Genomic DNA, 15756 nt, shown 5'->3' on the forward strand with positions numbered 1-15756 from the left:
TGTTGAGAAAACTGGTCAACCACATTTAAAAGAATAAAACTAGGGCATCTGGGTGGCTCAGTTGGTTGAGCATCTGATTCTTGATTCCAGCTCAGGTCATGATCTCAGGGTCAGGAGATCGAGCCCTGCATCAGCTCCCCGCTACGCAGTCTGCTTGGGATTCTCTCTGTCCCTTCGCTCCTTCCCCTGCTCACATGTGCGCTCTCTCCTTCTCTCTCAAATAAGTAAAATTTAAAGAAGAATGAAACTGGACTATCTTACACTCTACATAAAAATTAACTCAAAATGGATTAAAGACTTGAACAAAAACTCCTAGAAGAAAACCTAGGCAGTAAGCTCCTTGACGTTGGCAGTGATTGGCAGTGATTTTTTTTATTTGACATCAAAAGCAGAAGTAACAAGAGCTAAAATAATGCACAGCGAAGGAAACCAAAATGAAAAGGAACCTACTGCGTGGTGGAAATATTTGCAAATCACATAACTGATAAGGATTTAATATCCATACAGAACTCCTATAACTGAGTAGGGTGCCACCCCCCCCCCCGCCCAAAAAACTGATCTAAAAATGGCGGAGGATGTAAATAAACACTTTTCCAAGAAGACATACAGATGGCCAGTAAGTCCACGAACAGGTGCTTACCACTAATCATCAGGGAAATGCAAATCAAAACCACAATGAGATATCACCCACAACTTTGGAATGGCTGTTACCAAAAAAAAAAATTAAGAAAATAACAAGTGTTGGCTAAGATGTGCACTTTTTTTTTTTTTTTTAAAGATTTTATTTATTCATTCGACAGACAAAGATCACAAGTAGGCAGAGAGGCAGGCAGAGAGAGGAGGAAGCAGGCTCCCTGTGGAGCAGAGAGCCCAATGTGGGGCTCGATCCCAGGGCCCTGGGATCATGACCTGAGCCGAAAGCCCCCAAAATGTGCACTTTTGGTAGAAACATAAATTGCTGTAGGTGCTAAGGAAAACAGTATAGAGGTTCCTCAAAAATAAAAAAATTAAAGGGGCGCCAGGGTGGCTCAGTGGTTTGAGCCTCTGCCTTTGGCTCAGGTCATGATCTCAGGGTCCTGGAATCAAGCCCCCCATCGGTCTCTCTGCTCGGCAGGGAGCCTGCTTCCCCCTCTCTCTGCCTGCCTCTCTGCCTGCTTGTGATCTCTGTCAAATAAACAAATCTTTAAAAAAAAATTAAAAATAAATAAAAATTTAAAAATTAAAAATAGAACTACCATATGATCTAGGAGTTCCATTTCTGGGTATTTATACAAAGGGAATGAAAATACCAGGACCCCCATGTTCATTGCATCATTATTTACAGTAGCCAAGACATGAAAGCAACCTAGGTGTCCATTGATGGGTGAATGGATAAAGAAAATGAGGTGTATATATATATGTATATACAAATACATACACATATATATGTATATGTAATATAGATACAGACGGGAATATTGAGGCATAAAAAGGAGATCCTGTCATTTGTGACAACATGGATGGACTTTGTGGTCATCATGCTAAGTAAAATAAATCAAAGACAAATAATTGCATGATCTCGCTTATGTGTGGGATATTAAAAAAAAAAACAAAACCCTTCAGGTACAGATTGGTTATCACAGGCAGGGGACAGTGAAATGTGTGAATGGGGTCAAAAGATAAAAACTTCTATTTATAAAATAAGTCATGGGGGTGTAATGTTCAGCATGGTGACCCCAGTCAGTAATACTGTACTGAATATTTGAAACTTCCTAAAAGAATTGATCTTAAAAGTTGTCAAAAGAAAAATCTGTAACTGCAGTTATGGCTCTTAACTAGACATTGATTATTTTGCAGCATATACATATATTGAATAATTGGGGTGTATGCCTGAAACCAATACATTTATACATTATGTTTCATTGGGAAAAATTGGTTCAGTTTCAGGGGAAAAAAAATCTCAGTTTTCACTTAGGCTTCCTTAGTGTACTGCAGTTGGAAATACAGCTGAATGCTGAAAAGCATGAATTGTGCCTTAGTTTATCCATTTATGAGGTGGTGATAAGTGTCTACATCACATAGGTCTGTTGTAGCAATTAAATGAATGAGTTTGTAAATCACTTAGAACAGTGTCCACACCATAGTGAGTACTTTAGGTATGTTTTCCATTATATGAGTAACATAAAAAAAAGTCTCATTTTTGTCTCACTCAGAGACTACTGTAAATACTCAAGAGATCTCTGCAGTATGCAGTTGGTCTGTTAACGTAGGTAGCTTCTACTAAAGATTACCTGAACAAATGCTGGCTTAAACATTAAATGCCTGTTTGTAACTTAAGTTGCCACTGGGTTCAAATAAATGATCCTATCATCACCTTTTGGCATGAGCTGCTTGTGGATTCTGTGACTGTATTGGTGATGTAGTGAAGCTTGAGATGCCCCCAAGATGCCAGCCTGCCAAGGGCCTGAGGAGCGAGACTTTGACATTTGTTTGCACATCCTGAGGCTGGGGAGAGACTTGTTTTCTGTCCAGCCCACTCAGTCCCTTCTTGATGCCTGGGGCTGCTGCTGTATTCACATTGCCACTTCGGCTGCTTCTACTTGGTGTCTTTTTCCTTCTCTTTTTCTTGTCATTTCCTTCAGCTGCTTCTCTTATCTTTCTTTAGAGTATGGCATCTTAAATCAATCATCTTCAGACAGTAGTAGCATTGATTTCTTCTAGCCTGTAAACTTAAAAACCCCAGCACCTACTTCACTAACATCTTTGCCTTCTACTCGTCTTGATACTTGTGTTTTGCACTTTCCTTCTTCAGTAAGGTTAGAAGATCTAATTGACCAACCTTCTATCCCTCTGAATCCACCTGCTTCTGACTTGCCAACCCACCACTTCTGCAGTCCAGGCCCAGCTCCTAGTCTACTAGTACTTTTCTGTTTTTCCCTTTCCCTTGGGTTTTTAAACATGTTGTTTCTTTAGCTTAGATAATTCCATTTTCCAGGCTACCCCCACCCCCAAACTTTTATGCCTTAGACTAGATGGCGCTTCCACTGAGAAACCTTTTTCTATAAATTGCTTTTCCTTTAGGATCCCATAGCATTTACCACATTTTTGTTAGGTATCTGATCTCACCCAGGTGGTAAGCTTTGTGAGGATAGGAACTATTTCATATTTTCCATACCCAGAGGGTACAATTTCTGACACATGGTAGGCAGTTAGTAAATATTTAACTTTTGAGGTTAGGACATTCGAGTGCCTAGATGACTATGGGTGTGTTGTATATATGTTGTTGTTATTGCTTTATAATAAGTGCATTATTCTTAAAATGTAAAAAGCCTTATTTGGTGTATCTCATGCTTATAAATAGTATTGGTTTGCTTATACTCATGGAGAAAATTGATTATAGAGTTATTTAAAATATTTAAATATAATTGTTTCCTTTATTTAGTTACAGCCAAGTTCTACTTCTGAATCTATGGATCAACTGCTAAACAAAAATAGAGAGGGAGAAAAATCAAGAGATTTGATCAAAGACAAAATTGAACCAAATGCTAAGGATTCTTTCATTGAAAATAGCAGCAGCAATTGCACCAGTAGCAGCAGCAAACCGAACAGTCCCAGCATTTCCCCTTCAATCCTCAGTAACACGGAGCACAAGAGGGGACCTGAGGTCACATCCCAAGGGGTTCAGACTTCCAGTCCAGGATGTAAACAAGAGAAGGATGATAAAGAGGAGAAGAAAGATGCAGCTGAGTGAGTAAACTTTGAATTGAGCTCATCCTGTTACTTACTTTTTCTTAGAGTGTACAGGGGCTTTCAGCTCAGGAATCTATCTAGACTTTTGGACTGCTTTCTGAGTACCCCCCAGGTTACAAACGACTGTAAACAGATGACTTCTTAAGTAAATTAAGTCTTTGTATTCTGTACTCTGTTTCCTTCCTTCCCCAGTTTTGTTCCCCATGGCCAAAATCTAGACTAAATTAAGAAGAACTTTTTTCTGTAAATGTTCAGGGAGTTTTGGGAAGTATATCCCCTGAATGCAGGTCAGTACCCCCCTCCTAGCCCTGCTGCTAGAACCAAGAACTGCTGCTGCCAAGAAGAGAAAGAAGTATCTAGTGCTCCTACTTGGAATTCAGCATGTTTTCCGTCAGAAAACATTTTATTAATTGTTAGATTTCTTAAGATAAACTTAATCCTCCACATTTGATGTGTTATCAACTGAACAGATCTTTGTGGGCTAGCTTCAACCTAACCACTGTTAATTTATCTGTTCTGGGTTCCATACAATCCATTTACAGCCGAACTTTTGGAATGTAGCCTGTTGATCTGTCAAAGAGTGCTTATTCTTAATATGAGGCAAAAATTTTTATTAGATTCTTCCCAAGGTGGTATGTAGGAAAACACTTGGTTGCATTAGAAAATACTGCATGCTAGGGGGCACCCAGCTGGTTCAGTCTGCAGAGCATGCGACTTGATCTCAGTGGTGTGGGTTCTACCCCATGTTGGGTGTAGAGAGTACTTAAAAGTAAAATCTTAAAAAAAAAGGGGGGGGGGTAGAAAATACTGCATTCTAGAGAATCGGTATATTAGGGATTGCCTTTAGTGATATTTTATCTTCTCAGTTGATTTGTTGATTGCCTTTGAGAGAAGAATTATATATCAACACTTTTTTTTAGGATTTATTTATTTATTTGTTGTACACATGCGTATGCATGGTTCGGGGATGGGGAGAGCGTGAGAAAGAATCCTCAAGCAGACACCCACTGAGTGCAGAACTCAAGGCGGGGCTTGATCCCAGAACCCTGAGATCATGACCTGAGCCGAAATCAAGAATCGGATGCTTAAATAACTGAGCCACCTAGGTGCCCCCACTCTTTAAAAAAATTGCCTTTTTGGGGCATGTCTTTATCTGATTAAGGTGTGGGAAATACATGTATGCATTTTAATGAAGAGAATTCGTGATCTAGTAAGAATTGTTTAATGTATGTTTAGCAATTTTTTAAAAAAGTGTAGAAGACTTGAGAGAAACACAAGTTCCATGCAGATTTTATTGGCCCCTTTTAATATTCCCCTGGTTTAGGCAAGTGAGAAAATCAACTTTGAATCCTAATGCAAAAGAGTTCAACCCTCGTTCCTTTTCTCAGGTAAGTTTATTTCTCTCTTTGAAGTAATCATTGTCTCTAAAAAAATTAATTTATTATTGGTAATAGTATTTTTCACATACCTGACATCTTATAGGATGTTGAAACAACTTGTAGTTTAAGTTCCTTTTTCTTATATGGTCATTCATGAATATTTTTGAGTCACTGAAAAGATTTCTTGTTTTATTTTGTTGTCAGTTAAATGTGATCTGGGATAAATCTTTGAGTCTGACTGGCTGGCAAGCTAGGCTCTCAGGTTTATAGATAAACTATTTTTATTCTACTGAATTTGTAAGACACTTAGTAAATTTTAAAAATACTTTCTTTAGTTCATTAAAAATCACAACTGTTTTTAAATTATTATTGACAAGTTGGCAGATTATTGTAATAAATTAATTGACAAATTTAACTTTCTACCCAAGTGTTTTTCCATTTGAAACGTGGAAATTTATTTTCTAAAACTTTTTTTCATTAAAAGGCACTAAAAGCAAGTAGAGCTTAGAAGGATGGGAAAGATCAGTTTTCAGATTGAAATAACAGTTAGCTTTTCACCTTAAGCTGGTTGATTTTTATTTTTGTAGCCAAAGCCTTCTACCACCCCAACTTCACCTCGTCCTCAAGCACAGCCCAGCCCATCCATGGTGGGCCACCAACAGCCAGCTCCAGTTTACACGCAGCCTGTTTGTTTTGCACCAAATATGATGTATCCAGTCCCAGTGAGCCCAGGCGTGCAAGTAAGTCCTAGATTTTGATGTTCGTTTTCCCTCTTAGTTATTTGTATTCACACCAAGCACTCTGTCAGTGTGTGGTGACTTTAAGGCAGTAGTGGCAAAACAAAAGTACTTGAAAGGGGGAGGCATGCGATGGCATGGTGTGTTGTTAGTATAATAACCTAAATCTGAGAATGTTTTCTGGTGAGAAAGAAAGGCAGTTCAGGTTTACTGCAGTTTGGGGTTTGTTCTTTTAGGTGTGGGGGTGATTTTATTTTTTTAATAACTCCTGGAGAATCAGGAAACCTCAGAGCTAGCTCTCTAGCAATATACAACTAAGAGAAAAGAGTAAAATATATTCTTACTATCTGGAAAGTCTAATCTTTTTTTTTTTTTAATTCCCTCAAGCCTTTATATCCTATACCTATGACGCCCATGCCAGTGAATCAAGCCAAGACATATAGAGCAGGTAAAGGTGAGAATAATCCTGCCTGTGTTTGCTTGTAGTCAGCATGCTGCATGAATTTGGGAAATAATTTATAATGAATGAATATTTGTAGTTGAGCTTTCATTTTTGGTCAGCGTCTATCTACATTGACTTGTGATACCCAATACTAGGTAAGGTATTTGATGCGCTTTTCCCCCCCCCAAGATTGACTTATTAGAGAGAGAGAAAGGGGAGGGGGCAGAGGGAGAGAGAAACTCAGGCAGACTTCTCACTGAGAGCAGAGCTGATCTCACAACCTTGAGACCATAACCTGAGCCAAAACCAAGAGTCGGATGCTCAACAAACAGCACCACCCACGTGCCCTCAGATGCATTTTAATAAACAAGACTAGGGGAGGAGAAAATGTTCATCAGTTGTGATTGTTAAGATCCTTTTCAGAAAGAATAATTGAATTTTGAAGTTTTCATTACTAAATTTGAAAAGTGTTTGCTAAATTAATTTACCAGGTTGTTAACCTTTTGTTTCATAGTAACATACAACCCACCCCCCACCCCCCCAAATCCGGAATTTCTTTTTGAGCTGAGGGCAGCTCATTTCAGAAATCATCAAAATCTTCATGGTAGAGGGATGTTTCCTCATCTTAAAAATGAAAATGTTGTGGGGAGCCTGGGTGGCACAGTCGGTTAAGCATCCAACTCTTGGTTTTGGCTCAGGTCATGATCTCAGGGTTGTGAGATCGAGCCCTGCGTTGGGCTCCCTGTAGAGTCTGCTTGGGGTTCTCTCTCCCTCTCCCTCTGCCCCTCCCCACCCTCAAATAAATAAATCTTTAAAAAAATAATAAAATAAGAATGTTCTGTAATCTAATATTCTAGACTTGTGGTTAAATAGTCTTCATGGGAAAAAAACACCTATTGATCTTAAAAGGAGATCTTTTAATGTGGGCAGATGTTAAAGGGTGTCCTTTTTTGCCGTCCAGGTAGTTGAGAGCTAGTTGGTAAGTTACTCAATGCCTAGCAATATTCTCCTGACCTAAAACTTCCACTTCTTAAATTAATAAGCTTTCCTAAGTATTTGAAGTAATCATTTTTTGATGTTGATTAAAATTCTTACTTTTTTTTTTTTTTTTAAAACAAGTATGGTATTCTTTGCCTTGGACACTGGAACATGCTGAAAGAACTGTAGCTTAGATAATTTAAAGTTATCTAGTTTTAGGATTAATCTTATTCTGTGGATCTAAAAAAGTTCAGATGGAGGAAAGGTTCTTCTAGTGCCATTTTGAGTGAGGTTAATACTAAGGTATATCTTCCTCTCAAACTGTTGGTGGGAATGCAGGCTGGTGGAACCACTCCGGAAAACAGTATGGAGGTTCCTCAAAAAGTTGAAAGTAGAGCTGCCCTATGACCCAGCAATCACATTGTTATGTTTTACTGCAAAGATACAAATATGGTGATCTGAAGGGATACCTGCACCCCAGTGTTTATGGCAGCAGTGTCCATAGTAGCCAAACTGCGGAAAGAGCCCAGGTGTCTATCAGCAGATGAATGGATAAAGAAGATGTGGTGTATATATACAGTGGAATATTACTCAGCCATCAAAAGAAAAATGAAAGGGCGCCTAGTTGGCTCAGTTTGTTAGGCGTCTGCCTTTGGCTTGGGTCATGGTCCTGGAATCAAGTCCTGCATCAGGCTCCCTGCTCAGTGGGGCGTCTGCTTCTCCCTCTGCCTCTCCCCGTGCTTGTGTTCTCCCTCTCTCAAATAAATAAATAAAAATTTTTAAAAAGCCAGTGGGGGTGGTGCCTAGGTGGTTTAGTCATTAAGCGTCTGCCTTCAGCTCAGGTCATGATTCCAGGGTCCTGGGATTGAGCCTGCATTGGGCTCCCTGCTCTGTGGGAAGCCTGCTTTCCCTCTCCCATTCCCCCTAATGTGTTCTTTCTCTCGCTGTCTCTCTCTGTCCCAAATAAATAAATGAAATCTTTAAAAAAAGAAAAATGAAATACCTTGCCATTTGCAAGTATGTGGATGGAACTAGAGGGTATTTTGCTAAGCGAGAGAAGTCAGAAAACAACAAATATCATATCTCACTTGTATGTAGAATTTAAGAAACAAAACAAGATCATAGGGGAAGAGAGGGAAAAAATAAGATTAAATCAGAGAGGTAGACAAACCATGAGAGACTCTTAATCATAGGAAACAAACTGAGGGTTGCTGGAGGGGAGGGGGGGGGTTAGGGGGATGGATCAACTGGGTGGTGGACATTAAGGAGGGCACTGGGTATTGTCTAAGACTGATGAATCACTGACCTCTGTCTCTGAAACCAATAACATATGTTAATTTAAATAAAAACAATATTAAGGTTTTCGTATATTACTACCTGGTTATGGGATATTTTAACGATTACTTAAAACAGTACAATGGAGTGTTTTTATGTTAAAACAAAAAAGATGATTACAATGAAAGCAAACACTATAGTATGGCTCTGATGTGAGGGCGGCACTTTAACTTCAGGCAGCAGTATCATTTCCCAAAGAGAGAAGTTACACGCCCTGAGAGACCCTCAGCCAGTGTTGTAGAGCCATTTCTAGAAAGGTAGAACAGGCACACTGCAAACAGCAGCTGTAAACATAGTCTGTGCTAAGAAGGTGGAAAGTGACAACATAATTGCTTTGTCCATAGTTCAGATTTGGTGGTTATCAAGATTTTGTCATATTTATTTGAGGGGTGCTTTGTTTCTTTGCTGCAGTATTTAAAGTAAATCCCAGACATCATGCCATTTTATTTCTATATGTGTATCCTTTTGAATATGGACATTTTTCTTAGCCAGAGTGCTAATTATCACACTTTATAAAAATAGTAATTCCAGGGTGCCTGGGTGGCTCAGTCGGTTAGGTGGCTCCCTTTGGCTCAGGTCATGATCCCAGGGTTCTGGGATCAAGTCCCACATTGGGCTGCCTGCTCATCAGAGAGCGTGCTTCTCCCTCTACCTGCTGCTCTGCCTACTTGTGCTATCTCTCTAATAAATACATAAAATCTTTAAAAAAAAAATAGTAATTCCTTTTTATCTAATAATCACCACAATCACATTATCTTGGTATTTTTACAGCTGGTTTGTTTTGAATATGGATCAAAGTAATAAGATCCATACAGTACTATATTTATTACATGTCTTTGTAATTCCTCTGCTGTTTTTTCCCTGCCTTTGTTTTGAGGCAGAAACCAGTTGTTACATAGGAATGTCCTATATTCTAGATGGTCTGTTCACTTCTTGTGATGTCACTGATTACATTAGGTTTAATTTAATTTTCTTGTGGCAGAGAGGTAAGAATATTTAACAGATGATTGTGAGATATTTAACAGAAGATGGTTAAGAATCTTTAACAGATGATATTGGATCGTTCGGGAGGTGCTCATTATCTGGTCCTGCTTTGATAATTGGTAAAATTAAGGGCTCAGGTGGTGATAGCCCAGTCCTTCCCTCCCCAGATATAAAGTTTTCTGTAATTTGTTAGGGCTCTGGTTCTCAAATTTTAGTGTGTATCAGAATCACTTGATGAATTTGTTAAAAACACAGATTGCTTGGCCTCAGCCCCAGAATTTCCAATTCAGTAGATTTGTGGTATAGCCTGAGAATTTAAATTTCTAGTACAACTTATAAAACCAGCTCCCTAGTGATACTGATGGTCCGTGATCATATTTTGAAAATCATTGCAGGGGCGCCTGGGTGGCTCAGTGGATTAAGCCTCTACCTTCGGCTCCGGTCATGATCTCAGGGTCCTGGGATCGAGCCCCACATTGGGCGCTCTGCTCACTGGGGAGCCTGTTTCCCCTCCCGCCCCCGCCTGCCTCTCTGCCTACTTGTGATCGCTCTCTCTGTCAAATAAATAAATAAATAAATCTTAAAAAAAAAAAAAATTGCAGTTAGGAGTTTGAAAACAGTAATTTCTGAATTCCTAGCATTTCTTTTCTATGTATTAGCTAGAATCATCCTGTAAGGGGCTGTTTTTTTCAACTAGGGCTGGATATGGTTATCCTCAAATAGTTGGTATAGGAAAGTAAGAATAAATGCTTAAATTTAAGGGCTTAAAATTGCCTTAAGTGCCAATTTTGCCCTTGACACTTTTCAGTAGTGTCTAGTAAAATTGCTTTGTTTTGAAAGATGTGACTGTCTCCCCTTTCTTTTATTCTTATTTTTAAAAATATTATGAATGCATGGATTTTCGTATACTTTTGTATATTCGTACGTTTCAGGTTTTTGCTGCTCCTATTGCCCCATCTTTATTTTTTTTTAAAGATTTTATTTATTTATTTGATAGAGATCACAAGTAGGCAGAGAGGCAGGCAGAGAGAGAGGAAGGGAAGCAGGCTCCCTGCTGAGCAGAGAGCCCGATGTGGGGCTGGATCTCAGGACCCTGGGATCATGACCTGAGCTGAAGGCAGAGGCTTAACCCACTAAGCCACCCAGGTGCCCCTGCCCCATCTTTTAATCAATGCCAATCCCTTCCAGTTGGCTCCTGTGTCCTTTTAGTACTATTCCTTTGTCTTTGTTTTTGTTGTTGTTGTTTAAAATTTAATTTGTTTATTTGAGAGAAAGCACAGAAGAGCAGGGAAGAGATGCAGAGAGAGAAGCAGACTCCTGCTGAGCAGGGATACCCGACACGGAGCTCAATCCCAGGACCCTGAGATCATGACCTGAGCCAAAGGCAGACACTTAATTGACTGAGCCACCCAGACTCCCCTATTCATTTGTCTTTGATAGCTTCCATAGTTTCTGCCGTAAATAAGATATCTCAGGCTAATCTGTGTCTAAACTCCGACCTGGATCTGCATTCCTTCAAGGAATCCTAATTCTTTTTGCAGAAAAAGTATTTATAAACCATTTTCTGGTCTTTGGGTATGCTGTTGAGTTGTTGTGTCTTGGCCTTTTCAGTGGACAAAATTGGGAAATTCATACTGATACATCTAGCTCAAGTTAACATTGCAAGATTTTTACAGTGACTTTTTGCTTGCATCTTTTTCTTTTCCATTGAAAACCTTGTAAAAATAGTGACTGTATTATCCCTTTTTCGGGGAAAAAAAAAGATTATATTTATTTATTAGAGAGAAAGGGGAGAGGGAGAGAATCTCAAGCTGACTCCCTGCTGAGTGTGGAGCCTCCTGCAGGGCTCAGTCTGATGACTCTGAGACCATGACCTGAGCTGAAACCAAGAGTCAGACACTTAACTGACAAGCCACCCAGGTGCCCCGGTATTATCTATTTTTTAACAAATTACCACAAACCTTAGCTGCCTAAAACAACAAACATAAATTATTTCACACAGTTTCTCAGGGTTAGAAAATCAGGAGTAGCCTAACTGGGTGGTTCTGTCTCAGTGTCTTATGAAGTTGCAGTCAGGATATTGGTTAAAACTATATGGTCTGAAGGGGCACCTGGGTGGCTTAGTGGGTTAAGCCTCTGCCTTCGGCTCAGGTCATGATCCCAGGGTCCTGGGATCCAGCCCCACATCGGGCTCTCTGCTCAGCAGGGAGCCTGCTTCCCTTCCTCTCTCTCTGCTTGCCTTTCTGCCTACTTGTGATCTCTGCCTGCCAAATAAATAAATAAAATCTTAAAAAAAAAAAAAAAAAGAAAGAACTATAGGGTCTGAAGGGTTAAATGGGGCTGGAGGATCTGTTTCCAGATTCAGAGATATTGACAGGGTAGAGCTGGTCATAACATGACAGCTGGCTTCTCCCAAAATGAGTATTCAGAAAGAGAAATTGATCTAAATGGAAACTAGAGTGTGTTTTACAGTCTAGCCTTGGCAATGACATAACTTTTGCGGTATACTGTAGATCACACAGAGCAGATCTGGTACAGTGGGAGGGGACTTCACAAGAGTGTGATTACCGGGAGGCAGGATCAGAGTGGCCCATCTTAAGAGTGGGCTTATTTACATTTTGCTATAATGTGTATAATATATTTTAAAAATATTTGTTGTCTAATTGTGTAATAATAAAATTTAACATTTCTTTGCAGTATTAATTTCCTTAGTATCTATTTCATTTAGAAATCGTTAAGTGACAGTTTTCAGAGTGAGAAGTTGTTGGTATTTTATATTTTTATGCTGCTCTTTCAGTGTTTTAAAAATTTTTAACATTGTTTACCAAGTATATAGAGATACACTTGATTTCTTAATACTGACTTTGTGTCTTGCCTCTTCACTAAATACATTTATTGTTTTTAGTAGCTTCTTTTAGACTTAGAATTTTCTGTGTACATAATTATAGGCCAATCACTGTATATTTTCTTTATTGCACTGGCTAAGTCTTCTAAGTGACATGACCCTTGCATTGCTCCTGTTCTTAGGGCGGAGCCTTGTCTTACAGTGTTAGGTACAGGCGTACTTCTTTAATTACACTCTACAGGTATTGCTTTTTTTCCAGAGCGACGGTTTGTGGCAACCCTGTTTTAGGCAAGTCTGTTGGCACCTTTTTCTTTTTTTTCTTTTTTTAAATGTATTTATTTGTCAGAAAGAGCATAAGCAGGCAGAGGCAGAGGGAGAAGCAGGCTCCCTGCTGAGCGAGGAGCCCAATGTGGGACTCAATCCCAGGACCCTGGAATCATGACCTGAGCTGAAGGCAGCCACTTAACCGACTGAGCCACCCAGGTGTCCATGGCACCATTTTTCTAACAGCATTTGCTCAGCCTGTCTCTGTCACATTTGGTAATTTGGTAATTCTCTCTTTGTTTGAAGCTTTTACATTATTATTTGTTTTATACGTATATAAAATATGTGATCAGTGGTTACAACTCACTGAAAGCTTACCGTCATCCCAAATCCACCTTTTTGATTGATGTATCTCTCTTAATAAGTCTCTCTTAAAGTTTTCCCTTTAGTTTTTTTTTTCCCCCCCTTTACATTTTACTTAAATCTAGCTGCTTTGTCCTATATTCTTTCTTACAATTTGAATTTCAGGAATTGCATCTCTGGTGGTGTTTAAAGTAGCCGTCTGTTCTCTGTAGTGCTCGAAAACTGAGAGTAGATGTCTAGAGAGGCTTGATAAGATCAGGTTGTAGTTTTTTAAATTTAATCTAGAATGTTTCATAGGTAAGTGTATACTGTCATTAGGATTCATATGCTGTCACCTTTTTGTGATAATAGAATAGCTGTATCTATTCAGGATAGCATTTCCTACCAGCCCTTCTCTGTTTAGCAACCACTGACAATCATTGTCTAGCCCTAGAGCCATCATTTCATTAAGGGGCTGCAAAATGGTGACATTGTCTATTATCTCTTATTCAATTATTAGTTGGAATACTTCTATAAAGAAAATTTTTAGGGACGCCTGGGTGGCTCAGGTCATGATCTCGGGGTCCTGGAATCAAGTCTGCATCAGACTCCCTGCTCAGCGGGGAGCTTGCTTCTCCCTCTGCCTGCTGCTCCCCCTGTTTGTGCTCTCTTCTTCTCTCTCTCTGACAAAATCTTAAAAGAGAAAAACTGGTTACTGTGAGGTATAGTTTGTGCAATTAAAATGTTATCATTTCAAGAAAGTTCTCAAAATAATTAGTTGATTTCATACTATCCTCTAAAGGTTGGCCAGTGATGGTTTTTGTTGTTCTTTTAGTACAAACTCATTGTTTTTAACATTCAGTTCTCCAGTTGGCATTTTTATTGGAATGATATTAAATTTATAAATTAGGAGAGAATTGCTGTCTTTTTATTTAGTCTTATGCAGGAACAATTATGCCTTTCTCCGTTAAATCTGCTTTTGTATCTTTAGTGGTTTTTTTAAAGTTTCTCTTAGAAGATAGTGTGTATTTTTTCAGTTTATACTTAGGTATTTTCTTTTTTTATTGTTATAAAACCAGTGTGTTTTCCACTGCAGTTTAAGTAGTTACTTATGAAGTAAGTTTATGAAGTACTATATATGCAGGCTATTTCTGTCTTTATGTTAATTTTGTATCCTGCTCTTTTATCTGTCAAGGATTTGCTTCTGAAACGCAGTCATGGATTGTATAAGGCACATCATTCCTGCATGATAGTAAAGCCTTTGCACAAAACCACTTTGTCTTCTTGGTACAAATGTAATGGTTTTTTTTTTTTTTTGCAATTTGTGAGAAAAATTTTGTTGTTCTAAAAAATATGCCAAAGTCAAGAACTTGATTAATGTAGAACAGAATTTCTTAGCCTTGGCCCTGTTGACATTTTGGGACAGATATTTTTGGTTTATTAGCATACCTGGCCTTTACCCACTTTTAAAATCTTTTTTTTTTTTAAGACTTTATTTATTTGAGGGAGAAAGCGAGTGAGGGAGAGAGAAGAGAGAGCATGAGCAGTGGGGAGGGGTAGAGGGAGAGAGAGAAGCAGACTCCCCGCTGAGCAGGGACACTCCCCCCAAGCCCCCTACTCCATGTGGGACCAGATCCCAGAACCCTGGGATCATGGCCTGAGCTGAAGGCAGATGCTTAACCAACTGAGCCACCCAGGTACCTGGGCCTTTACCCATTTGATGCTAGTAGTACTCCCCTTCTCCCATTTGTGGCAACCAGAATGTTTCCAGATATTGCCGCATGTCCCTTGTTGGCCATATGGAAATCATTAAACTATGGTCCATCTAAGTTATAGTTTAATATTAAGATAGATTCAGTTTAAGGAAGAAAATAAGCCATAAACCCAAGTATATGTCTGTATAAATACATAGGCATATATGCTAATGCATAGGAAATAATCTAGAAGGCCACACACAGTTGCTGTTAGTGGGAAAAAAATGTATGTAAATAGTGGGATGGAGGATTTTATGTTGTATTGTAGAATTTTTTATGTTTTAAAATTATATTCAAGCATTTTCTGTGTGTATAACTAGAATTTTAATTTTTTTTTTTTAGACTTTATGTATTTGACAGAGATTGCATATGTACAAGCAGGGGAAGCTGCAGAGAGAGGGAGAAGCAGGATCCCCCATCTGAGCAGGGAGCCCGATGTGGGGCTTAATCCCAGGACTCTGGGATCATGATGTGAGCTGAAGGCAGATGCTTAACTGACTGAGCCACCCAGGAGTTCCTAGAATTTTAATTTTAAAAAAGATGGTACACTCGACTGGCTTTTTTACTTAATTATTTTAATGTATGAGGGTTATAATCAAGTATCAAATAGTAAAAAGGGTTATAATCAAGTATCAAAAGAAATCGTAAACTTTCATTTGTTAAAAATGTTATAGGAGTTTGGGGCAGCTTTACTGAAAGGAATTGCTTTTTCAGTATATGGACTCTCAAGATCAAGTTCAGAAAAATACTACTGTATACACATTTCTTCTATTTCCACATTTCCTTCTCTAAATAGATAAAACTCTATATTACCAGCTCTCTTAAATTTCAGCAAGTCATTAAATTTTTAGCAAGAAAATTCAAATATTTAAACAAATTCTGTCTCTAAATTAGTAATTACTTGTGTAATTAGTTCTGATGATTTTATGAACATGCCAAGTTATACATTCTTTGTGCCTTCTGCCGT

General features: G+C 38.7%; 1 protein-coding gene across 16 annotated transcripts in view; it reads left to right on the forward strand.

The window, feature by feature from the left end:
• Positions 1 to 15756, forward strand: part of ATXN2 (ataxin 2) — a 113572-nt gene that overhangs the window by 82213 nt on the left and 15603 nt on the right. For 8 of the 16 annotated variants that reach the window (XM_080822111.1, XM_080822118.1, XM_080822115.1 and 5 more), the window contains exons 15-18: positions 3422 to 3726; positions 5054 to 5117; positions 5696 to 5848; positions 6233 to 6299. In XM_080822111.1, coding sequence (XP_080678237.1) covers positions 3422 to 3726; positions 5054 to 5117; positions 5696 to 5848; positions 6233 to 6299 — 589 coding nt within the window. The remainder of the gene's footprint in view (positions 1 to 3421; positions 3727 to 5053; positions 5118 to 5695; positions 5849 to 6232; positions 6300 to 15756) is intronic. The other 8 variants (XM_080822112.1, XM_080822104.1, XM_080822116.1 and 5 more) reach the window with 1 other exon arrangement.

Source organism: Martes martes (genome assembly GCF_963455335.1).
Source record: "Martes martes genome assembly, chromosome: 13".
NCBI classification, from domain to species: domain Eukaryota; kingdom Metazoa; phylum Chordata; class Mammalia; order Carnivora; family Mustelidae; genus Martes; species Martes martes.